The 25,091-nt window shown below is 45.2% G+C and overlaps 2 protein-coding genes across 9 annotated transcripts in view; one reads left to right on the top strand and one right to left on the bottom strand.

Annotated features, from left to right (window-relative positions):
- etnk1 (ethanolamine kinase 1) overlaps positions 1-3,983 on the top strand; it is a 110,909-nt gene extending 106,926 nt beyond the window's left edge. Inside the window, exon 9 of the transcript XR_011585905.1 lies at positions 3,974-3,983. The gene's annotated coding sequence lies outside the window, so the exon portion shown is untranslated. The remainder of the gene's footprint in view (positions 1-3,973) is intronic.
- Positions 1-25,091, bottom strand: part of sox5 (SRY-box transcription factor 5) — an 86,497-nt gene that overhangs the window by 35,723 nt on the left and 25,683 nt on the right. For 6 of the 8 annotated variants that reach the window (XM_070853922.1, XM_070853923.1, XM_070853926.1 and 3 more), the window contains exons 4-6: positions 8,662-8,748; positions 3,375-3,547; positions 1,561-1,629 (exon numbers count right to left, since the gene is read on the bottom strand). In XM_070853922.1, the coding sequence (XP_070710023.1) occupies positions 1,561-1,629; positions 3,375-3,547; positions 8,662-8,748 (329 nt within the window). The remainder of the gene's footprint in view (positions 1-1,560; positions 1,630-3,374; positions 3,548-8,661; positions 8,749-25,091) is intronic. The other 2 variants (XM_070853925.1, XM_070853928.1) reach the window with 1 other exon arrangement.

Here is a 25,091-nt window from a genome sequence, read left to right as displayed (position 1 = left end):
GTGTGTGCTATATACGTGAATGTGTATGTTCTGTGCTCCGGTGATGAGCCCCTGTTGATTGTGTCCCTCTCTTAACGAGGCTGCCTACAGCTGCCCCTGCTTGTGAGAAACTATTGTTGGGCCCGTTCAATGGAGAGACGCTTGTTTGGGAAAAGGTTGCAAAGTCATGGGAAAAGAGAGCTTTGTCTCGGCGGGGTCGTGAGGGAGTGAATCATGAGCGGACGTGTTTATAGCTTAACACACACAGCTGCGGCAGAGACACACACACACACACACACACAAATGCACAGATGAAGAAATGGACGCTGGAGAATGCACAGAGAAACCCTCAGAAACAAACATGTGCTCTCTTTTTTGTCAGAGAGACAAAAAACGCGAACAATTCAGAATTTAACTCGCACAAAGCAAATAAACACAGCTGCTTTACACAGAATCGCGGACGCACATAGACACACGTCCCACACACATGCTATCACAAGGTCTCTTATCACACAAACTGTGTATGGCTAACCTCTCAGGGGAAAGGGAGTGTGTGTGTGTGTGCGTGTGTTCCCTCTCGGACAGGGTGTCTCTTTATGATACAAAGCCCGGCTTTCTCAGCTCAAAATTCAGTGTCATCTGCTTTTACAAAGGCCTGGGCTAAATGTTCCAAGCCACCTGGACCAACATAGAGGCTCCAGTGTAGCACCCAAAAGGACAATACTTCCATTTTTAAGTGTTACAAATATACCCACCCATTTTCTAAAGAGCTTGAGCCACAGATTCACATTCAGAGGGACTTTTTAGCTGACTTACTTTGTCTATATAAGGCTATCACTTCTGTCTCCAGTCTACATGTGTAACATCTCAAGTCTGCATGTCCTAGCATTTACTGATAAAGTGAATTCCTCCTGTGGATGTTAGTGGAAACCCTATATCAGCTCTCATTAGGAGAAAATGTGTGTTCTGTCTGAACGACTACTAATGAGGTCCGTAAGCGAGCTTGTGGTTGCCATGATTAAGATTTTAGGGGGGCGTAATGTGACCTAATTCTAATATCTTATTGGCTACAAGGTGAATCCATGGAAAATATTAATCTATTGTCAGTTTTTCTGTTTTGAGCATGTTCCCGACAGCTTCTTGGCCACTTGGCTGGCTTTGTTGCCTAGTCTTGTGCAACGTTTGCTGTTGCTTAACCGAGCCAATCCACTGCTCTGTCTGTAAAAACACCTTCACAATCACTCAAAAACAGAATGGAATAAACATAAAAAAGTGTACTTCACCGACAAACTTTGATTTATATAATAAAGACGTACTTTACTTTTTCAGCACTTTCTGATTTTTCCAAGCAGACTGACCAACTTAAAGTGATTACACGGGTTGTGTATGTTTTGGATTAGAGGTGATGGGCTATAATAAGTCAAAGCTGATTCAGGCCCCAAATGCTGATGGCTACAACAATCACAATCAGAAAATTGCCTTTGTGGGCCATGTAAGACACACATCAAGACACCAGCAAAGATACATACACATGACTTGTGTATTGACCCACAGACACACATTCACACAAACTGGCCTCACCTGGATTTGTTGCTGCAGGAGGTTGATTTTGTGTTGCTGCTGCAGAAGCTGCTGCTGTTGCCGGGCAATCTGAGGGCAGAGCAAAGCCAACACATTATTAGAATGTATATGCAGTACCTCTGTGTGTGTGTGTGTGTGTGTGTGTGTGTGTGTGTGTGTGTGTGTGTGTGTGTTTTGGTGTGTGCGCAGGGCCTGTGGGAGATGCGACACATCTGCAGGTCTCTGAGGCCCCAGTTGCACGACAGAGGGTCGATGCCCTGGTATGAAATATTAAAGAGCACATCTCATCTGGACTCAGCTCACAGCCCGATGGACAACAGCGTCACACCGAAACACTGACATGAACACCAACTTCACTGAACATAAGTCAGTCACCTATTTCCTCTCCTTCTAATCCTTTAATCGTGATCACTTTGGGCACATTGTCTCATTTTTGTACATTCATTTACACTATTCACTTGTAATGTCATTATCTCCACCAGGCTCAAGCCTCTATTGCATTCTGTGCTTGGTTGTGTATGCGAGTACCCGAGTGTGTGTGTCTATCTGTCCGGAGTTCATCTCGATCCTGCTGAACCAATCAGCCTGATATTTTTTGTGCACATGTATGGCTGTATGCTGAATGACCTCTCGTGGCCGATAAAAACCTGTTTTATTGACTGTGTTATTCCGTCACTGACTCCTCACTCCTCACTCCTCTTAACTGGCCAACAGGAGCCGGCAAGTCATCAACAAATGGCTAAAAACTGACCCCCATAAAAAAAAAAGTTTGGTCTCCTTTTGAACATTTGTAGATTAATTCCATACCTGATATGTTGTGATCCACTTAAGTTGTGCACGATACGTCATGAATAAATCAGTGTTTCTGTTATCTTCACCACCATCTGGACTGTAGGTGAGCCGCTGTGAACAGCTCTTGTGTAGAAGTCTGTTCCCCCATCGAATGGTGTTTCCTGTAGTGGTGCCCTCTGCAGTTGGGGTTATGTTTAGGTTTGGCTTAGCAGGGATCACCTGGCGGAGATCTGCACTCATTCTTACTTATTTTCTGCGTTAAAGCAACAAGTTTAAGCCTAAAATGTAATTAAGCTCTGCACAGAGCAGTTCTTAGAGTGGAATGGGAACATATGAATACGGCAACCAGATACAGGACATTTGCATGCAGCCACATTCTGTTGTGGTGCGCTATGCAGCCAAGGGCACTGTAAGGCCTTGTGTTTGTCACAGGTGATCTGTCCTCACAGCTGCGTTTCTGTGTGTGTCTGTGAGTGTGTGCGTATGTTGCTCTCTTTGTAATCCCAAGCTTTCCAGAAGCTAAAAAAGCACAACAAAGAGGGAAACCCTTCTCTATGCAAATACCTGGCAGCCTGGGAGCTTGGAGTGTGTGTGTGTGTGTGTGTGTGTGTGTGTGTGTGCGTCTCCTCTACATCCGCTTCAACACTACATACCCTCAGCTCGTTCCTGTGCGATGTCCCTGTGTTGAAGCTGCCAAAGGTGCATGTCTCTAGCTGTATGAACACTATACAGTATGGGATATGTGTGTGTGTGTGTGTGTGTGTGTGTGTGTGTGTGTGAGAGCGTAGAGGAAATAAAAATCCTGTGTGAGAATTTCTGAATATTTCAACCAATGAATTGTAGATTTCACAATTTGGTTAATTAGCCAAACAATCAAGAATCTAATGACGGGAAAAATCTTGTCAAGTTCTGATCTGATGATGACGGATGATTCTAGTTTGTTAATAAAAGCCAGACTAAATGGCGTTTTAGAGCCGACAGTATTACTAACAAAGCCCTTCACGTGCAGCGTGCTCCCGTACCTGGTCTTGCTGCTGCTTGGCCAGCTCCATCTGCTGCCTCTGCTTCTCCATCTGTGAGGCGGCCAGCTTCTTCTGCTCCTCGTGGGCCGCCAGGAGCTGCTCCCTCAGGCTGCTCAACTGGCCAATCATGCCCATGAGCTGGCGCTCTTTCTCCGCCAGGCTGTCTGGGGTGCCTATAGGGCAAGAGAGGGGGGAGGAGGAGAAGGGTCAAAGGTGAGATGGCAGCACTTTGAAGAAAGGCACAACGCTGGGCTGAAGATACTCCTCGAAACTTCTTTGATCACTTAAAGGGAGAGTTGAAGTTTTTTAGCTGTCAAGCTGATCACAGATATAACGGCATTTTAAGTGTTAAATATTGTTGATTCACCAGCATTTACTTACGGTTATAGTTGTTAGTTATAGTTGTTGATAAAGACATTAACAATATAATACACTTATAACTGCAGTGTGTTATAGACCAGCTATCGTTGTTACAGCTTATTAATGCTAAATCGAGGGTTCAACAGGAAGTAAAAGCAGACAAGGCTGGAAACTCTACAAATCTCATGCCGTGTTCTTCTTCTTTGTGAGATTTTCATGGCTATCTGGAGGCCAGAAAGGATTGTGGGGGGTGAGGTTACAGGTCAGAGGCATGGAGGAAAAGGAATGGAGGAGGAAGGAACAACAAAGCAATGTAAAGCCATCCATGGCTTGTTGGTCAACCTAATATATGACTGGTTAGGGGCTTTGGACGGCAGGAGGGGGCACGTCAACGGAAGGTGCGTTTGGCAAAGTGTGTATGCGTGCTGCAGAGTTGTAAAACCAGATGTTGACTCACTTTCCTAGGCACAGAAGGCCGGCAGTGATTACTCAAGTCACATCCATCACTGCCTTTATTGCCTTATTGAAATAAAGAAAATAAATCTGGCTGAGGAAACATTTGTAAACAGGCAAAATGTGGTGGCAAAACAAACGTAAAATCTGAGCCAGTTTCATATGTTCAACAAACAAAATAAATCTTCAGCCAGGTTTGAAAATTTACATTTTTTTTTTGCTCAAACTAAAATTGTTTGATTGGCTCTGTATTATGGGTAAATTTGGAGATTGGTCTGTAGCTACCAGGCTATACTTTGTGACTGTGTGTGTGTGTGTGTGTGTGTGTGTGTGTGTGTGTGAGAAAGAGAGCGGGAAAAAAAGTGTGTCTGGTCTGTGTTTACCCTGCAGTCAGCCAACCTCCTGCTCACATTTAGCATGGCCTGACCTTTGACCTCTCAGATCCTGACACACCAGCTCCATTACACACATGCACACATTCACAATTACTCGTACACAAGCACACTTCCACACAAGGCCTAAATCATTCAACAGGATGTAGTTAGAGAGAGGCACACTGAGACACAATCAGTATGAGTGTGTGCGTCCATGTCTGGTCATATGTACCAGTGCTTGCCTACATGCCTTTATTGTGTGTGTGTGTGTGCGTGCGTGTGTGTGAAATAGCACAATCCCCCATTGTTCTTCAGCTGCTACCTTTAACAGGGCCGCATTCCTGCGCCAGTCATACCAGATGAGGAAGAGAGAAGCAGAGAAAGCGGGAGAAAGAGAGGGAAGCTGGGAGGAGAAGAAAGAGAAACACAACAGGGGACGAAAGGGGGGAGTCGGGAGAAGGGATGGAGGGAGTCAATGCTGAGGAGCCGCTGTCGGTTTGACCACTCGGAAAAAGGTGAGACACATCCATTTGTCCTCCCTGTTGGTAGCCGCTGCCTCACGCCACCCCCTGCCCGCCCGCCTCCACTGCCTGCCGACACCCCTCCCCCTCCTCCTCCCTCACTTCCCTCTGCACTCCATCCATCCGCCAACAATGAACAATAAAGGCAACTGTCGGGAGCACTGGCCGCTGGAAAAATAAACACGCCGCTGTCCTAACTCACAGACCCACCTTTGTAGAGACAGAAATGTGTGTGTGTGTGCGTGCGTGTGTGTGTGTGTGTGTGTGTGTGTGTGTGTAGCCTAAGCTGACCAAGACAAGAAAGAGCCTTGTGTTAAAAACGTTAGCCTGTTCAAATGGGGGGAAGGGGGTGAAGGGGTGGGGGAGGAAGGGGGCAAGGGGGGAGGAAAAAAAAAGGATAAGGGGGGTTGCAAAGGTGAAACGATGGATCAAAGGAGTCTTTCTTGTAGGGGGTTCTTGTTGGGGTTAACCCCCCCTTTAGACACATACACACACCCTTGCACATGCACAAATGCAAACACAGTAAAATTGGGCACTTCTGTGAAAAACAGTGTGTCTGCTGAGGTGGAGGGACATTCCTTTAACCAGCAGCCTGGATAGTTAGGTGTGTGAAAACGAAGACAACCCGGCTATTCTTCTCCTACAAGCTGTTCTCAATCCCCCTCTCAGCTGTGGATCTTTTATCAGTAAACCAGAGTATTTGCCGAAGAAGACGAATCCAAGAAAACAACACGCTTCCTAACTGAGACGAGATTTAGAAACTCTTCTGCCCCGTCTCTCCCATCCAGACTTTAAGAAATTCTCTGGTCGCCCCCATAAATCAGCACGCGTTGGCTTGTTTCCTCAGCGGCTGCGAGGCGGGCAGGTGGATCGATAACTGGTTTCCTCCATCGGTTTACACACATTCCTCCTTAGGCGGAATGCCACGGCCTGTGCTTACCTACAAACCCGCCGAACCAGCACCAGCTCCCTCGCACACACTCGTGCGCGGCGTAATTAACCAATTTGTAACAATGTAATACTTGTCACCGTGTTCGCAGCGCTAATTAATGACCCCGACCGCATTGATAACTCCCCCCGGTAAGGAGGGAGGGGTGGGAATGAGATGGCTCGGGAGTAAGAGAGGGAGGCAGAGGAGGAGCAGGAAGGAGGGAGGATGGTGGAGGAGAGGAGAGGAGAGCGAACGGATGATTTGGGGGTTAAGGGAGAAGACGGGAGTTTGAAAAAATGCAGTCTGGATGTATAAAAAGTAGATTAAGAGCGATTTGCATGGACATGATAACACAATTACTGTAAAAAATCAAATCAAGTTAATAAAATTAAGGTTTGATTACAGCACTTAAAACGTGATTTGAACTAACCTGATTTTCTTGGTAACTTTACTTCATTTGTTTGACTACATGATGCAGCCTATAGACTATATATTTACTATTACTGTTCAGTGTTGATTCCTCACAAGCCTTTTACTTGCAGTAACATTAGAAGGAGTTTTGTTGGTGCTCCAAAACTTACTTTTAACTAGAATCTATATACAACATATATTGAAGTTGTTCAGTTTTTGGGTGAACAATAACTGTGAGGAAGCGAGAACAGAGGATATTTAGTCCGTTCGCTGTCTGTGGGATTTTCTTTACTTTCTGTTGGCTGTAATTTAATGTTACTGAGTCGAATTAGCATCATTATTGGCTCCATACAAATATCTTTGGTGACTTTCTTTCTTTCCTTCTTGGGTGCTGGGTTTGAATATTTCCCTCTGAGGAACATCATCGAGCATTAATGCAGCGCTGATACTCACAGTGTATATAAAACTGTCATACAGTGTGTAAAGACAGATGAGGCGCATTTCAAAAGGAAAAAGACTAATAGATTATCTTTCCCTGCCTGGTGGCGATGACATTATACTGTTGGGGGAAATATTTTATAGTGCCGAGCGCCTTACTTGTGTGTGTTTTGCTAAGTGAACCACATGGGGCCTTTTACCAATGCTGCTTCTCAATAAGACAGACGGAGTGGGAGCCAGTGGCTCAAAATCACTTTGTTCCCCATAAAAAGCTCTTCAATGGAATTCGATGTGGGGGAAAAAGTCAAGTGTTGGACAGACAAATGAGAAAAACGCACACACACACACACCTCTACGTACACACTATTAATGCAAACTGGTGTATGAACACTTGAGTTTCTATATATTTCTAGTCTTTTATTCCCCACAATCATAAATACACATTATTATGTAAGCACTGCCTAAAACACACATGGACTCAACAGTCATGGACACACTGCCGCTGTACACACACACACACACACACACACACACACACACACACTTATACATACTCCTGATATTTCTCCCCAGCTGTTGGTGTGTGGTGCGCCAAGCGGGACGCCCCTACACAGAAATGTCAGCGCGGCAGGGAGCTGGGAAAAGGGGGTTTGATCAATGGAGCCCCCCTCTCGACGGCCACGCCGCTCCGCAAGGTTCTTTGATTACATATTGCTTTGCTTCCTAATGAAGCTCAATTACTGGAGGAGAACGGCGGCTTTGCCCTGGAGTTACAGGGAATAATAGCCAGACTCTTCCACCTCGCTCTGCTTCTCTCACATCTTGTTCCCCTCACTTTCTCTTTCTCTCCGGCTGATTCTTGCTCCTGTGTATTCACAGCGCAGCTCTCTTGTTCCCTTTTTGTTTCACTTCCTGCCCTCTGTCCTGGCTTGTCCGTCTCGCTCTCGGATGTTAAGAGGGGTTGATGTGGATAAAATGGGCGATTAACACTGAGATTAACACAGATGGACTAGCTAGCCGATGGACTGGCGGAGACGTCATTGACTTTTTGACATGTTGGTTAAACATGAGGCGAAGCAGCCAGTTTGGTTCAGTTCAGGGCAGCTCAGTTCATTTCAGTTCAGCTCAACTGAATTGAGTCAATTTCAGTTTATTTAATTTGAATTTAACCTTGAACCTACTGTTGTCTCTTTGTCCTTGGATTCAACTCCCATTACTCACAGGCTAATGGACTAGTCACTACATGTCTTATCTCGGTAAGCTATTTACTGTCATTTTTAGGATAAGTTGGGCCACTCACACATCAACTGACATGTAAGTGGTTGCGTTTATGATCTAGTATCAAATCTACACACACATCAAATATATTTATATCATTAAATACAGGAAAGAGTCAGTTAGTATTGTCAAATAATGTCCTCAGTGTTAAACATAAAAGATAATTTCATCTACTTTTGCCCTCCCTGTTGATTTGATTTTGCTTATTTCCATTTGGATGAATATAATTTGAGTTTTTGCAGCTGGGGTTTTTTGTATAAATGTTTTCTGCACCATGAAAAGTCATGTTGCATTAGCTGCCATGGATTTGTCTGCCCTGTAACCATGGATCTTAATTATGAGATTATTTGGCAAAGATATGTATTCTTGTTTTTAGGTTTCAAACTTGAGTTATGGAAGGTTTTTTTTTTTTTTTCCTCAGTGGACATCGGAGGTGCAACATCGGTCAAGTTCAAAGGGTTCTTTAAATTCCTTAACAGCTCACTGAAGTTTAGTTCTGTCATTATTTAGTTGTACCATACCTTTAATTTCTCCAATGTGCCCTGAGCCCATGGCCAAAAGTTTATCCTTCCAGTCCTTTGACAACAGCCTCTCAATGCTGGGGGGCTCTGTTTAGGGGAGGGGAAGGGGGGGGCAGAGGAAAGAGAGAGAGAGAGGGATTCAGTTGGCTGGCCAACATGACAATAAAGCTCATTTAAAGTCCATTTGCTGTAATAAAGGCAGCAGCAGCTCAGCCTAATGGTCGCATCAGCAGGAGAGAGAGAGGGAGAGAGAGGAGAGAAAGGTGGAAAGAGAGAAGTTAATAATCGAAAGAGAGAGGAAATCTGAAGAACAAAAACAAGTGAGCAAAAGGGAGAGAGCGAGAGAGGCAACGCAGATAAAGAGAGAGACAAGTGGAGGAGAGAGGGTGAAAAAGAGAGAGGCTTTTTCCCTCTCACCTGCTGCTAGAGAATCATTAGCCCTGTGGGCCCTGAGACAAAGAGGGCCTTAATGCACCCGCCACAATGGACACATTATCAGCTAGCGCTTTGTTTTCAACACACACTCCACAGACCCTTACGCACACACAAACCCCTGCACAAACACACACATGTGCACACACACCCGCAGAATCACTAATTACAATCCTGACTATGGTCACACTCTCACATGGATGTACACACACACACACACACACACAGTGGGGGAAATGTCACACAAGAGAGCATACACATGCAGAGATTCAATCAAAAATGTTTGCGCATATATGCACACATGGATATCACACGCACACGCACACACCACACACACACACACACACACACACAAACGGACATGCAACCATCAACAAACGTCACCCTGTTGAAGGGGAAATGATCAGAAAAGGGAAGACAAAGTGTGAAGCAACAAGATGCGTGATGTGTGTGCATGCGTGTGTGTATTTTATTTACTGGGAGCCATCTGCACTTGGGATGCGAGGCCTTGCTAAGGAAAGAGGTTTTACACTTCGAGTGGAGAGATTAACCCCATCAGCCAACGCAAACACACATACTTGAATGCACAAACACTCGCAGAACACACAGACACATGCATTTGAATGAGCTCATACATACACAGCTTCACACACAGATGTACACACAACGGGCAACTGCTGAAGGCAGCCGAAAAGTTTGTTGGCTACTGGATTATTATTTTTTTCCATAATGACAGAGACTGATTTAAGAAAAAAAAAGTATTAATCTCACTGCTATGAGACAGCTTGCCTGCACAAACAAACACACACATACACACACGGTGTGACACAAACACTAATGCTTTCCACAGAAAGAGAGAGAGAGAGAGAGAGAGAGAGAGATGTCCGGTGTGCTGAGCTGAACAGCTTAGTGCTTTTGCTCCACTAAGTGAGACATGATCGCGCACACAGCCGCTCAACACACTCAACAACAAATCAAAGCACTTTTACCCCACCCAACACAAAAAGTGTGCTTTGCCTAAACTTCTTTCTTTCCCTGTATTTCTCCTGATGAAATCATGAGATGAGGATGAGAAAACCACCTGGAGAGTCTCTGGATTTAAAATGACACATGATCACGTAAAAACAAGGACGCATGCGAGATATTAGAGACATACAAGCTCTGCTCAGACACACAAAGCGCTGCAGCGTGTCCTACATACTGTACCTCAGTGTGTGTGTGTGTGTGTGTGCCTACAGCCTCCCCAGAGGCCTGAATCAGGTCCTTGCCCCTGGCTTGAAGACCAGAGCATTCATGCTCCGTTGATTACAATGGGCATAAATTCACAAACAAAGACACAGCGAAGGATCAATGCTGAACTTCAAGGCAGTCCACTCGCACTCTCTCTATTTCTCATCCCTCACTCTTGCCTTTTCAAATCCCTCCACCATCCTTGGACTTTGACTGGTCTGTCCTTGCGTTATTTTACGACGCTGCCACTCAGCCAGTTAGTCACAGCCACAGAGCGTCAGTGCTGCGTGTGCCCTAGTGCTTTCTGTCAGAAGCCACCGTAGCCTTGAGGGAGCAGGTTAGCGGTGAGATGAAGGCTGGAGGAGGAGCGGAGCAGAGACACAGACGGAGAATTTGTTGCAAAAACAGGAAGGAGGCAAAGAAATACGTGCTGAGAGGGAGAAAGAATAGAAGAGAGAGTGTGCTCCTGTGTTTCCCCCCCCCCGTGGCAGCTGTCTCACCATCACCCCAACAGGTGCTATTAGCCCCTGGCACTCCCCCTCTCTCCCTCTTTCTCTCTGTCTCTCACTGTCTCTCACTCTCATCTCTCCCTCCAGCCCCCTTTCCCTCAACAATGACAGAGGCTTTTAAGCCAAAGAGCTTTGACAAGTGAGAGGGAACAACAAATGGCAGTGTCGCCTGTTCTCTTTCCATTGCACTCCCTCTCTGTCTCCATCTCCTAGTTATTATTTTTATTTATTAACAGGGCTGCAGTTATTGTCCCCAGTGACAGGCTGGGGCCACTTTAACTATTAATAAAAGCCAAGAGGCTCTTTCATTGTGCGACGGATGGCAAAATGGGAGGAAATGGGCAAGAGGGGTGGAAAGGAGAAGAGAAGGGAGAAAAGAGGAGAAGAGAAAAAGAAAAGAGAAGAAGAGTTGGCATGCTGCAGCTCTTAGTGAGCTGATGACTGATGTGGTGAACACTATGAAAAATGAACCCATACTGTCACCCTTGATAAACTACGAACACACACACACACACACACACACACACAAATATGTGCATCATTTCAAAGATGTGTTTGGACATCCTGAAACCGTGACCTCACAAAAATGTCCCACTCTCTCTCTCTCATGCATTGGCTTCTCATCATGGTTGTTTGGGCATTAGTTGGTGCATTAGAATACTTCCTGGAAACTGCCAAGTGCATTTCCTTGTTTTCATCGTTATATAGGAATATGAAATACGGCCACCATCACCTGGGACTGCACAACAATAACAACTCGCCTGATGCAAATCAATTCTTGAAAGACTCTTTCCACTTCTCCCACATTTAAGGATTTATTTGCTTCAGCCCAGCAGATGGAAATGCAACTCATTTTATGTTCTGCAATATTTCAAGACTTTTTAAAAAATAAAATTCACTTGACACTTGGATGGAAACACAGCGAGCATCTACTACTGCTAATTGAAGCCAAAAATCACATAATAAAGGAGGACAGCACAACACTTTCCATGAAAATCAGAGAAGCTACTCCCTGTTCTTCTGACGTATAGGACACGTATGCATGTGTGTGTGTGTGTGTGTGTGTGCATTATTGTGTTATTGTGTGTTGTGTGAGGTAAGCGGGTGGAGTCTGGTGCCCACGCAGGGGTGTGGGCCACATATTTGCAGGGTGGGGTGTTGGGAGCTGAGGGTGAGGGAGGATAACCGCCTCCCCCTAGTCAAAGATGAAGGGGTGAGGAATGAACAGAAAAAGGAGAGAGAGGAAGAGTAAGTGTGTGTGTGTGTGAGTGTGTGTGTGTGTGTGTGCGTGTGTGTGTGTGAGTGTGAGTGTGTGAGTATTCTCATTAACACTTTGAAATGCAATTTTCCCCTTTTATCCCCTTGAAGTAGCTTTAAGGTTGTAAACATCGTCTTCTTCCACTCTCTCTGACACTATCCCATGTGTTCAGTATCACTTTACGTCGGGCCTTCAGTTAAGCTTTATGACGTTTACACTAAATGACTAATTAAAACCTGATCTTTTTGATTTTACACATCCTTGAATACATGTTTGGTGTCTTTGGAAACTTCGGGATGAGGCCCTCCGAAAGGCCGGAGAGGTTAAAAGGGTTTAAGAACCATCCGTCCTTGATTTGACTGTGTGGCTCTGACCAAACTGAACAAACGACTATGGAGCCCACCGTCGTTTTTCCCTGCAAGAGGATGGGTGACATTCCCATTCTGATCCCGCACGGCTAAGAGGGATTCTGGGAAAAGCAGAGGGGGGAAAACGCTGACAATAACTCTAGAATCGTCGGCTATTATCTTGGCTCATTGGCTCAAACGGAGTCAAGCTGCTGCCCTGCAGCCGAGCCAAAACAACCCCGTCCACCTGCCGAGAGAGGGAGAGAGAAGCAGTGTGTGTGTGTGTGTGTGTGTGTGTCTGTGTGTGTTTGCGTGTGGGTGTGTTAGAGCAAGCCCCCATCCGGCTTTTGGATCCACAGTGAGCTCTTGGTTCAGAAGCTGCTGGAGAGAGAAGGAGAGAGAGAGAGAGAGAGAAAGAGAGAGAGAGAGATGGGAGGAGACTCAACTTCAGTCCAGCTCGCTCCAACCAACCTCACAAACAATACCTACATCTCTCTCTCTCTCTCTCCCTCTCTCTCTCTCTCACTTTCTATTTTTCACTCAGACGTTTTGCCCTGAGTCACCACAAGCGGCCAGCTCTATTTTTCCTATTATCTCATATTTGTGAAGCCTGGAGACCTTTAGAGGAAAAGGGAGGGAGGGTTGGTGAGGAGGAGGAGGAGGAGGAGGAGGAGAAGGAAGAGGAGGGGGAGAGTATGGAAAGAGAGAGAGACAGAAAGAGACGGGAGGAAAAGAGAGAGAGAGAGAAAGAAAGAGAGCCCGGGCCCTCGGGTGCACAACAAAGGGACCTCTGTGCCAGCGCCAGGCCCAGCCGGGCTCAGAGGAGGGTGGAGGATGAAGGAGGAGAGCGAAGACGAGGAGGAGGAGGAGGAGGGCCCACAGGAAGGGCCCTGGCTTGGGACCCGTGGCCGGCCCTTATATCCCGAAAAACAGGCTCCACATTGACTTGGGCCTTGGCAGACATGGGGAGACTCCAGCTACTCCCCCTCCTTCCCACTCCTCCGCCACCCTCCTCCCTCTTAAACTGAGCAGGGGTCAGCATTGAATAAGCAATTATACAAGCACTGGTGGAGTTTGTCTAAGACTGCCACCCTGAACACTGAAGTATTGAGATGGAAGGAAGGAGTACCAGGGAGGGAGAGAGGGAGAACGGGCGAGGAGAGCTGTGTGGTGACTTCTGTGGTGAAAGCACATTAGCTGGCGGCTGCGACTGAGACAGAAAGAGAAAATTTGATCTAAAGATTATAATCAGATCAAGTTAAACTGCGACTGTCATGTAAACACCTTAAGCAGGTTACCTCGACTACATTACAGTCAAAATTGGAGTAAGTATAACAGACCTGGATTACACTGACAGGGACTGTTTCTGGGTAAACACCACTGAGGCGTCCACCTTAATCTGAACATCATAAATGCACTAATCAAACTTAACACTCTTAATCCGTGTAAGAGAAAAAAACTATTAGTGCCAGTTTGAGGCTCCTGTCAGGCAAACACACCTGCACACACTCACACTTGCGTAGAAATAGTTCACACTTCACCTAAAACAGCGCTGTGGTAATAAATAGCTGCTGTAATTTTAATTCTAACGAGCACTTTCGTTTAGAAAAAAAATGTGAAAAATGGAAAGAGTAGTGTCGCCGTTTAAATAACATGAGGTAACTTCAGTCTTTCAGTAGTAAAATGTTACAGCTCGAACAGACTCGATCTTCTACATTATGGAGATGTTCAAAGAAACTTCAGAAAAGCAGAATTTGGAATACAACTCTTCACTTATTTACAGCCTCTTGATACTGCAGCTTTTGCTTTTCAGTCTGGCTATTCCCCTCGCACTGACGGCACCAACATACTCCATTACGAAATGATGATGTTGATATTTTGATGATCAATTCATGTCTGGTTGAGCTGGGCCATGTGTCTGGACACATTTTCATCGATTCCTTCTAAAGACGGTCCAATCGTTCCAAAGCGAAGAGGCCCGTGCCAAGATTACGGGCAGTCTCTTGTTTAAAAAAAAAAAACACAGGGGCAATATACGGCGGCTTGAGAGAGAGAGAAGAGCTAGAGAGGGAGACGTATCAAAAAGCTTTTTGTCCAAGCCCACCTCGCACCACCACCTCCGCAAGGTTAGCCGCTAACAGTACCAATTACTGGCTTGTTGTTGGGGAGAACAGCGCTTGGCAACAGTTGCCGTGATGGCCGGGCCTCTGTGTAAACACTAAAATCCCTCTCCTCCTCCTCCTCCTCCTCCTCCTCACCCCCACCTCCTTCTTACTTACTAGCCCCCTCCCAGTGCTCCCTGTCTCCCACTGAAGCAGAGGATCATGGCGAGAACAGAGAACGTGTGTATATAAGTGTGTGTGTGTGTGTGTGTGTGTGTTAGATTCAGTCCCTGGTCGGTCTCAACATCCACAGTGACTTTTAATTCAGAAGCTGCTCCAACTTTAGTAATTAATAAACATGCAGACCACTAGGCAGGCTTGAGAGATACTTGAACGCACACACACACACACAACCTGAAAGTATTTGGCACACACTCACACACCGAGCTACATGACATCAACTTCTGAGAATTAAGAGGCGGTTATTCACCTTGTAAAGTAAGTTAAGTTTTTGGGTGAGGCGACAAGGGACATATGGTCCTCCCCCTAAAGTACTGTGACAATCACAGACGCGCCTCTAAACACATTTTGGGGCGACACACCTGTTAACGAAAAATTGCAAAGACAGACACACACACACACACAAGCACAGAAACACACACACGCACAGACACACGACATCGCTTGCCAAAACACCTCAGGACTAACCGGGAAAAGGGCTTTATTTTTGTATGTTTAAAACCAGATGAAGTTAAGCTTAAAAATGGGACAAATTAGTGCTTTTTCTCTCATGTACACGTGAGGCGGCGGTGCTGCAAAAAATATAAAAAGAAGGAATTTCACTCAAAAGAAAACAACAGATGTAGTAGGATCTTTTTTCATTTTAATATTATGGACTGTATGGATGTATAGCAACATGTTTCCATTAAATGTGACGTTCTAAGAATAGGCCACAGCACATAAAGCGAACATTTACAAGGGTGTCAGTCAACAATTTAATAAATTGAAAATCCATTTATCTGAATACAGAGTTCTGCCCTTCACTCCACTGCCTTTCCCTAACAGATGGTGTTGTGGGTGCTTATGTCCAATTTGATTTGAACCAAACCCTCAGCCAATTTTTACACTGGCATGAAATCTCAGCGAGCCAGATCCACACACTGGCAGTCAGAAATAGCAGCGGAGAGGGCGCGACATTGTGAAAGAACGATGAAGGGCAAAATCTGGAGCGACATTCGAGAAAGTCGCAGAAAAACTTTCCTTGTTGTTTCATTCCGCTTGTTTGCTGTTTTTTTTTTTCCTCCTCTCTCCCTCGTTCCCTACATGTTGTTTTTGTGCCGAGCTGGAGAAATTAGCGATGCTATCTTAATGCTGTGTTTTTGCCGGAGACAGAGAAATGTTCCTTTCACACACACAGACACACATACACCATTTTCCCAATTGCCTCTGTGACCTCCATTATCATTAAATGGTGTTTGATAGCATCTAGACATTTGAATCCACTGCGGACTAATTCAGCTTGGCCCCTGATAGCCGCTGCCACTGCACCTTATTAGGGACAAGCTATGGGACTGAACACAGATCCCATTTTCATTTTACTGCCTCATACTTTACAAGCTGAAGAGACCAAGTGTCAACTGTGGTACTGATAACCACCAAATACTGCCTGCTAATTGCCTGGTTAACAAACAGAACCTCATGAGAGACTTTTGAATAGATAATAGAGGTTCACACGCAACAATGAGTCATGCTGTATTTAAAACTCAATGTATTCTCTAAGGAGCCTTTGAAAAGCTGCTCTGACAACCATTTCGCACCCTACTGCTGCTGCTGCTGCTGCTGCTGTCGTCAGGTGGAAACCTTGTATTGCCTGATTGTAAAAATAAGACAAGCACCTTTTCACCTGACCTTTTTTTTTTTTTTCACGACCCAATATGTTTTGAAACTGCTTCATAAACCCAAGAGGTCAAAGAGTTTTCTTTGACGAATAGAGATTCATGATGTAATCTATGAAGCAAGCATAATAATGTCTCCAACAAGGTTTTCAGCAGCGATTTCTCAGTTATAGATGCAGATTCAAATGTAACTTAGAGACTCTTGAAATGTTAAGTTTCATAGAAATATCTGATTTAATCCATAGCTTGTGAACTAATCAGACAAGTCAAACAAAAATACAAAGCGTGTCTGCACATTGTGCTTTCTTAACCTGATGTCAGAGTGAGGAGAGGGTTAAACAGTCAGGGCCGGCACTCTTTTAATGCATGCACATCTCTCCCTGTCAAAAGCATCCTGTTGAAGTAGGCCAAGGCATGTGTATCGGTGTGTAAGTGTGTGTGTGTGTGTGTGTATGTGTGTCGTACACAGTGGCTCAGGCTGCTGTAATGGAAAATGACACTTGCAATCTGTCTCGTGGCAATAACCCCTCTTCACTGCTCTTGTCTCCACTCCACACACACGCATGCACGTGCACGTGCACACACTCAATGTCTCTGTCACTGCAGCAGCCCCCGGGCCGTCCTTGTCACTGCACAGCTTTATTGCATCACTTTAACGTGACAACAAAAGAAGACATTGTGCATTGGGCCTGCCGTGTATAGGAGGGGAACGGACCCACGCATTAACTACGCGAGAGATAGACGGAGAGTGCGCGTGTACACACACACACACACACACACGCACACACACACACACAGTGCAGTGTTTTCTCTTGTGAGTCGTGACATTTTTCGTCTGCTTGTCAAAGCAATGACAGAGAGACAGACAGAACAGCAAGACACTCTTGACACACTAATGTTGCTTTGCATGTTGGAAGCCTATTCAAACAGGGCTGAGCTGTGACTTTAACCTCCCCTGTGCTTGTGTGTGTGTGTGTGTGTGTGTGAGCGTATGAGACTGATGGATAAAGACTGTTATTTCTGATGCTATCATAGTTTTGGCCCTGTGTTGGCTGTGTGATTGACAGTTGGCTTGGCTTTAGAGTGGCTTTGCTTTGCCGGACGGCGGAGGCGGGACCCGCCTATTCCAGTTAACGCGAACACTATTGACAAGCACAAACAGACGCACACGCACACACTTCTCCCTCTGTTTATGCGTCTGTTTGAGTCTTGATATCCATCTCTGTCTCTTTTTGTCTTTCTTCTCTATGTGTGAATGTTTGGTCCATCTGTGCGTCGATCAGCCGGAGACAGAGCGCGTTGTAAAGTCTTAAGAATAGCCCACATTGTCCTGTGTGCTGCTCAAAGATAGGGCGACAGACATGTGAGAACCATTAGACCAATGGCAACAACAGCCCAAACAGCACTGGAATGCTCTGCTGACTAGCATGTGTGTGTTTGTGTGTGTGTGTGCGTGCGTCTGCGAGTGTTTGTGTGCCTGACCTGTTGGAGCCTTACGAGTCACTGTGCTCCAATTATTCGCTCGCGTCGACGTCTCTCCCCTTAAATCTTTCCCTACTCCGAAATTTTCCTGGCAAGATTGAATCATTGGTTGGTTGATGTGAACTGCCTCGTCAATAACGGCTGAGGACGCTGGTTAGGCCACATTTAGATCATTTAGCCATCTGTGGCCAACAAACAGGAAGTTTGACATCAATTATATGAATACTGTGGTGACAATGACTTTATAACTTTTGAAAAAATATCTAGATCAATGAAAATACACTTGACTTGACAAAAGTCAACTTTAACTTGAGTTTCCCATCGACATTTTGTCTTTTTTTTTTATCAAATCAATCACGTGTTAATCATATCATTGGTATCTTTATTAGAACAAGTTACCTATGTCAATTCAGTTACACTTCATAGATAAACATCAAACAATTTTTCAATTTTCAGCTCCTTTCAGACACAGTTCCTTGCATCAGTACTTCTTTTCTTCCTGAACATTCCTGACGGTCTTCCCCTCTCTCCCTCCTCCCTTCCACCATTCCTCCGACAAGACATCCGTGACTCTCTGAGTGGGCTAATTGTCTTAACAACGGCTGGCTTGGAAGAGACTGGAGACTACAGTGGGGTACGATAACCTTGGCCATAACCTCGTTAGCTTCATTTAACAAGTCAACAAAACGGACTAGGAGGTGAACTACAGTAAACTGGGACAAAATCCAGTTCGATTAGCGGGCTAGAGATCCTGTGTTCGCCTGTGTTTTCACATAGAAAACTGATACCATAAAAGGGGGGGTGGGCTAGACAGAGAGCTCAATGTTAGACTGCCTGTTGGGTGTGTGTGCCTTTGGGTGTAAGAGTGTGTCAGACAAACCGACATGACCTAACAAACAAGTGTCCAGTGTCTTAGTGTGGACGGCTCCTTGAACCAGCATCACAAGACTGTCTAGTGTGAAGCTTGCAAACAAACATGAGTACATGAGCTCAATTTGAGAGCGACAGAGTGAGAGAGAGAGAGAGAGTGAGAGAGAGAGAGAGAGAAAGGAGGGAGAGAGATGTAGATCAAAAATCTGCCAGAAGGAAAAGATGAATTGTGGAATGTTTCCCTCGATACTTTGAGTCTAAGAATGTGTTTGTGTATAAAATGGACCCAGTTACCAGCATCACTACTCCAAGGCCCACTACCCACCATCTGACAAACACACACACACTCACACACACACACACCGACAGGAAGCTTGCATTCCCCACCCACATCTACAGGAGCCTTAAATAGCACTGTTACACACCACTTACACACCGCCGATCATTGATATTCAGAGTTAATCATCATTTTACTCACAAATTTCAACAACAGGGATTCACATTCTAAATTTAAGCAACAGTCGGACGGAAAAGAGCTGTGAGCGTAGGATGGGAGTCTGTGCCAAAAAAACAGTGACGCATGTGGACGCACAAACACATACAGATCATAAATAAGTGAGGTTTAAGTTTTATGTTAATACTTGAAAATGAGGCGTGAGGGGGTGGGGGGAGGGGAGGGGGTGAGGAATGTAAGAAACTCCTGACAGGTGTGTATATTTGCTTGTGTGTACAGACAGAGCGGAGCAGGATGGATGTTTTGGAGAAAAGAAAGGAACAAGTGAGGAGGAACAGAGGGAGGGAGGGTGAAGGTGGAGAGGAAGAAAGCACGCGTTGCCTTAGGAATGGAGAGTTTCTTCAACAGTAAACACAGTTACAGGCCAAGCTAGCACAAACAAGCCTTATTGAAGGTTTACTCTCTGAATACAGAAGCAAATCCACAATTGTCTATTATAGAAAACATGTATCACAGAAAACATGTGACCTGACATGTTATTCTATGAATAAAAACTCCTTTGTTGAGAGAAGCAGCTGATTTTTGGCAAGTAAGGCTGTAAATGAATTTGTGACTCAAGACACTCATTATCTTTTTGACCTACAGTATGCATGTTCAGTGTTCAGTTCACAATGTTGCTCTGGAAGGGGAAAAAGTTAGGTCTAGGTAGTAACCAGTGCAAATAAATGAAGCACTTGATAGTTTTATAATGTTTTACAAATAGCAATTTTCGCTAAAGAGGTACCTGCTGAATAAACTTCTCTTCACAAGCAAAATAATTACAGTTCTGAACCTGACTGACAGAAAAAGCTGTTCACATCAATTTAAAAATGTGAAAAAGGCTGAGTGGAGCCTTCAAGTGCTGCAAACATCAGACTGGAAGAATTGTAGCGATCATTTAGTGAAGAAATCAAGTCAAGATTAAAGGGGTGCTCAAGCAATTAGGCACTTTACTTTCATAAAGTTAGAGGAGCCACACAGAGAGAGAGACACATTAAATGAACATTCAAAATCAAAGCAGCAGAGACCCGAAAACATTGATCCTACATTTCCCATGATGCAACTCTTGTCTATAAATCCTTTCAAGTCCAAAAACTCAACATAGCCCGAGTGACATCATCATTACACAACTGTTTCCACAGGTAAAATGGTGCTCTGGATTACGAGTGCCCCTCACTTGTCCAGGTGAGTCAGCAGCTCTGACTATGTATAAATGATCGCTGTAGTATCAAGTCATAATGGCCCTTTTATACCCACTGACTGTGATGTTTTGGAAAGGCTACAGATACACACACCTGGGTTACAGACAGGACTGGCATACAGCAGCTGATTTGCTTTGTCGGTATTGCAATGAGCCAAGAGGCCCTGTGTTTGTGTGTGTCTACATGTGCATGTCACCCTGTGTGTGTGCAATGCTTGCATTTGAGTGTGCGTATGTTTGGATGTTTGAACGTACGTGTGCGTGTGTGTGTTTGTGTGTGTGTGTGTGTGTGTGTGTGTGTGTGTGTGTGTGTGTGTGTGTGTAGGTGACAGCTCCAGCCCCAAACTGACTGGCATCTGGCGGTGGCAGTTGTTTTAACAGCTGAGCTGACAGCATTAATCCGAACGCACCCAAATCAAAAGGAGACAACACCTGTTCACTGCTCCTGAGCCCAGCCGAGAAAGAGACGAGGGAGGGAGTGAGGGAGGGATGGAGGAAGGGGGGGGGGGGAGAAAGACGGAGAGCGAAGTATGAATGGAGGCAGGGAGTGAAAGAGATGGAGGGGAGTGATTAGAAGCAGGTGGAGAGAGTGACAGGGACAAAGGGAGGTAGGAGGAGAGGGATGAAGGGAAGGTGGCAGAGAAGAGAAATAGAAGCGAGGATAGGGCAAGGGATGAGAGGGAGGAAAGAGAGAGGAGAGGGAAAGCTGAGGTAGGAGAAAAGGAGTGGATGGGGGGAAACGATGAGAGCGGGCACGCTGCCAGGCAACACACACACGACACTCTTTCCCCTGAGCGAAGCGGAAAGGGGCAGTGGGCCAAATGAGGAGGGAGGGGTGAAAACAGAGGGAGGGGAGGGGAGAGGTGAATGGATGGATAGAGGGATCCCACAGGGAGAGAGAGAAGAGGACGGCTGGAGAGAGGGGGGAATTTGGGGGAGTGCAGACAGGCAGCCAGAGAAGTATAGCAGCGATCTATCCAGAGGAGCATCTGAGCTCCTCCATGAGTGGCTGGTGATGGCCGCTCTGCTAGCCAAGCAGCAGCGAAGGAGAAGAATGCGGCAGGAGCGGGGGTGGAGAGGGGCTGCCTGTCTCCCAACATCTGGCTCAAATAAGGCCGTGCCGCCCTGTGGGCTCGGGGTCACGACCCCTGAGGCTGACAACACAGACACTACCACTTCATCTGCAGGACCCACCCTATGACCAGCAAGCCAGGGGTTAATTAATTTAGACCCTGTGGCTTCAAAGACTGACACAGTGACTGGCTGACGGACCGGCTGAGTGACTGGCTGACTGAATGGATGTCTGCACAGCTACAAGACGGAGTAGCTTCTTGGCAAGCCGGCTGATGCACTGTAGAACTGGCTTCCTTGCTGGCTGACATATTGAAAAGCTGGGTGACTGAGTAACTAGCTGACTGACTTGGTGCTCTGTGGATGACTGAAGTGCTAAAGCTACATTACAGTATGGGCACCACCTTGATATCTGTCACGTAAGAGGGAGCGGAAACAGTAAGGGCGGACCGTGGGTGGCGATTACGTGGATTATTGGCGCGTGTCCATTCGCTATCCCCGATGCATCATGGGTAGCTGTGGCTCCTCGGTCAGGTCACACAGGCTGGTGTGTTCGTCATCACAAGTGGAGTGACATACTGTATATGCGTGTTTTTACTGCCATGTGTGCAGACAATCTAACAAGAGCTGCGCAGCGATACACACCAATTCTCCGCCTCCACTCAGGCTGTTAAAGCCCTTTTTACATCCATGTCAGGCCTTAAATCCTGCCCTGGACGCTGCTGACATGGGTGATAGAGGACTACAGCTCTGATGCTTTCACATGTGTGTTGGAGCTGAGATGTAAAATTGTGCTAAGCAGATTGTGCTACTTTGTACACAAGCCTACATGGATTATACAGGGGAAACTGGGGTGTAGTCTCACACACATACTGTATGTTAACATTCAGAATGTGGCACAGAGCTGAATGCATAAAGACGTGCCTGTGCAAACACTATATAAGCATGATATACGGTATACTGTAAGTGCACACATAGAATCTCTCGGAAAAACAGTCACAGCTAATAAGCTCTAGCATACAGCTTACTGACTGTCTATTTAAAGTACATTATAGCCTACAGTAAGCTTTCATGCTGCCACGAAAAGTGTAGATGTGCACCTGTACTTTATATGGGTCACAAACAGATCAGCCAATGCATAAGTGGCTCAGTAGGTGCACATGTGCATCACAATAGGTGACTTCACTCTCAATTTTATCTGGAGATGCCAAGAAATATGGTCATCATACCGAGCCGGGTGTCACAGTTTTATGTTGGTTGATTTGTTTGTGTTTCACTAATGCAAAAATCATCTCTTTAAAGCTTTATTACATCTGTTGGTTTCCGGTTCAAGTGTGAATTTTGATTCGTGGAACAAACATTGATATAGAAGAAACGAGCTAACCGAGAGAATCTTTAAGTCGGTGCACAGAAGTTCAGCTGAAAAGGCAACAAATGTGAAATTTGTCTACAGTCAAGTACAGATTTCAACATGTATAAGGAATAATGACTCAAATATTCAATGAATAATGAAAGAAGTCCAGCTTGGGTTTAAATGGAGGAGTTTTTTCCACAGGAAATTAGCAAACATTTCACTGTCAACACAGACTGTCTCAGACCCTTGTCTCCATTTTCCCTATGATTAGGACCAAATTACAGAGTTCTTTCCAGGTGACTTTGTAGGAAAGTATTAGAACAGACTGGTAAAATAAAGCATTACTAATTATTCTAATTGTAATTTTAATTTAACTTTATTTAAAGTTAACTTAGAAATTCCTGCATGCACACACCCTATAACATTTGCACGCTTATAGAAATGTCTGGAAAGCTTGCAGCAAAGTGATAGCTTTTTATATCTCACTGTGGCACAATGTCAAGAGGAAAAATCAACTATTTCATTCCAAAACGCAACATCCACCTACTCACTCACTAACTGCTGGTATGTCAGTGAACTACTTCATGGAGGATTGTTGAAGTTGTCTTCTAACTTGAGGATTCTTCTTACAAAGTAAAAATGTGCAGCCACCTAGCCTTTAGAAAACTGGTTGAACTACCAGCAGTAATTCCTTTCCACAATGTTTCTCAGAGTGTTTTTGACACTTAAGTGGCTCAGTGAGAAGTTTTGAGATTTTTCAGCTGCATTTCATATCCTTTTGATAACGTAATTGAGGGACAAATGAAAGTCGGCGCACTTTAGACAAAACTCATTCATCTTGCAGCCATTTTGCAGCATAAAAACATTCCTCTGTCTCTCCATGGGAATGGGAGAAAAGACCAAGAAAGGAAAATCACAGAAAAGGAAGAAAAACAACAACAGGGCGTGCAAATGAAGAGAGTTTATGAGAAAGCTGAATAGATAAATCATGGATTCCACTGATTTGGTCATGGGACATGGTGCTGAATGGAAGTGAATGGGTGGATGCCAAAACACTGGGGCCTGTCTAATATTTGGGAGTCTGTGACAGGAGGCCTTTATGTGGGACAGTCTGACTCACACAAACACTTACACACACACAGACACCCAAACACATTCATATGATGACACACAGGAAATGCACAAATACACTCTCCTAATGCGAAGACATACACATACATTTTTCCCCTTCCTGCCTGATCACCAGGTATCGACACACACGGAAATACGCATATGCACATGCACACACTGTACAGTAGGACAGCGAAATTGTGTGGTCACAATAGCTAAGCTATGGAAGCTCTGGCTGATTCATGAACCTCAGGCTTTTGTCCTTAACTTAATGCCACGCCGGGAGGCCGATAACACACACAGACACACACACACCATCAGGAAAACCACAGGACCCTCTCTCCTCTCTCTAAGCCCCTTTATGCTCATGTATTGGACAAAGGCTGGGGCACTGCTTTTCCCTCAAAAAAAACACACACACACTGACACACTCACATGCACACTATTCATCTCCTTAATATCGCTCATCTGGACTGAGAAGAATGGTAGAAAGGAGTTTCATCCCCACTGATTGTCTCGTGCAAGGCTGGGGAGAGAATGCCGCGTTGAAAAGCAGACGCAAAACAATTCAATAAGAAAAGTGACTTGAATGCGCCTTTCATCGAGCCAACAATGGCCGGCCCCACAATAGGCCTCAGGTTCGCCCCATGACGTTGCCTGTTTCTCATGCCACAAAAGAAAAAAAAAAACAAAACGAAGTGACTCGATTTAAATTGTGAGCCATGTCCATGATGACTGCCCCCTCCAACCCCTCGTCTACTACTAACACGATGAAGTTAACTGACACAGTGACACTCAGATAGCTGGAAAGAGCGATAAATAAAAAGGAACTGGCTTTCTTCAACAAACAACATGAAGCAACAGCTCTTTGCCTGCTTCAAAGTAAGTTTTATTTGTGCCATTTCTCTTTCAATGTTGTGATCTTTCTAAGCAGCAAAGACCCACTGAAGGTTTTCTTCTTTCTCTGCCAGGTCACTGGATAGAAAGCGTAGCATAAGAAACAACACAAGTTCAAATTTCCTTAGTAAGAAGTTCAAGGCAGAATTAGTCTCATAAGCACGTCGGCTTCTCTTGAG

Source organism: Pempheris klunzingeri, chromosome 22, assembly GCF_042242105.1.
Source record: "Pempheris klunzingeri isolate RE-2024b chromosome 22, fPemKlu1.hap1, whole genome shotgun sequence".
In the NCBI taxonomy this organism is placed as follows: domain Eukaryota; kingdom Metazoa; phylum Chordata; class Actinopteri; order Acropomatiformes; family Pempheridae; genus Pempheris; species Pempheris klunzingeri.
This window is presented reverse-complemented; position numbering and strand designations above follow the sequence as displayed.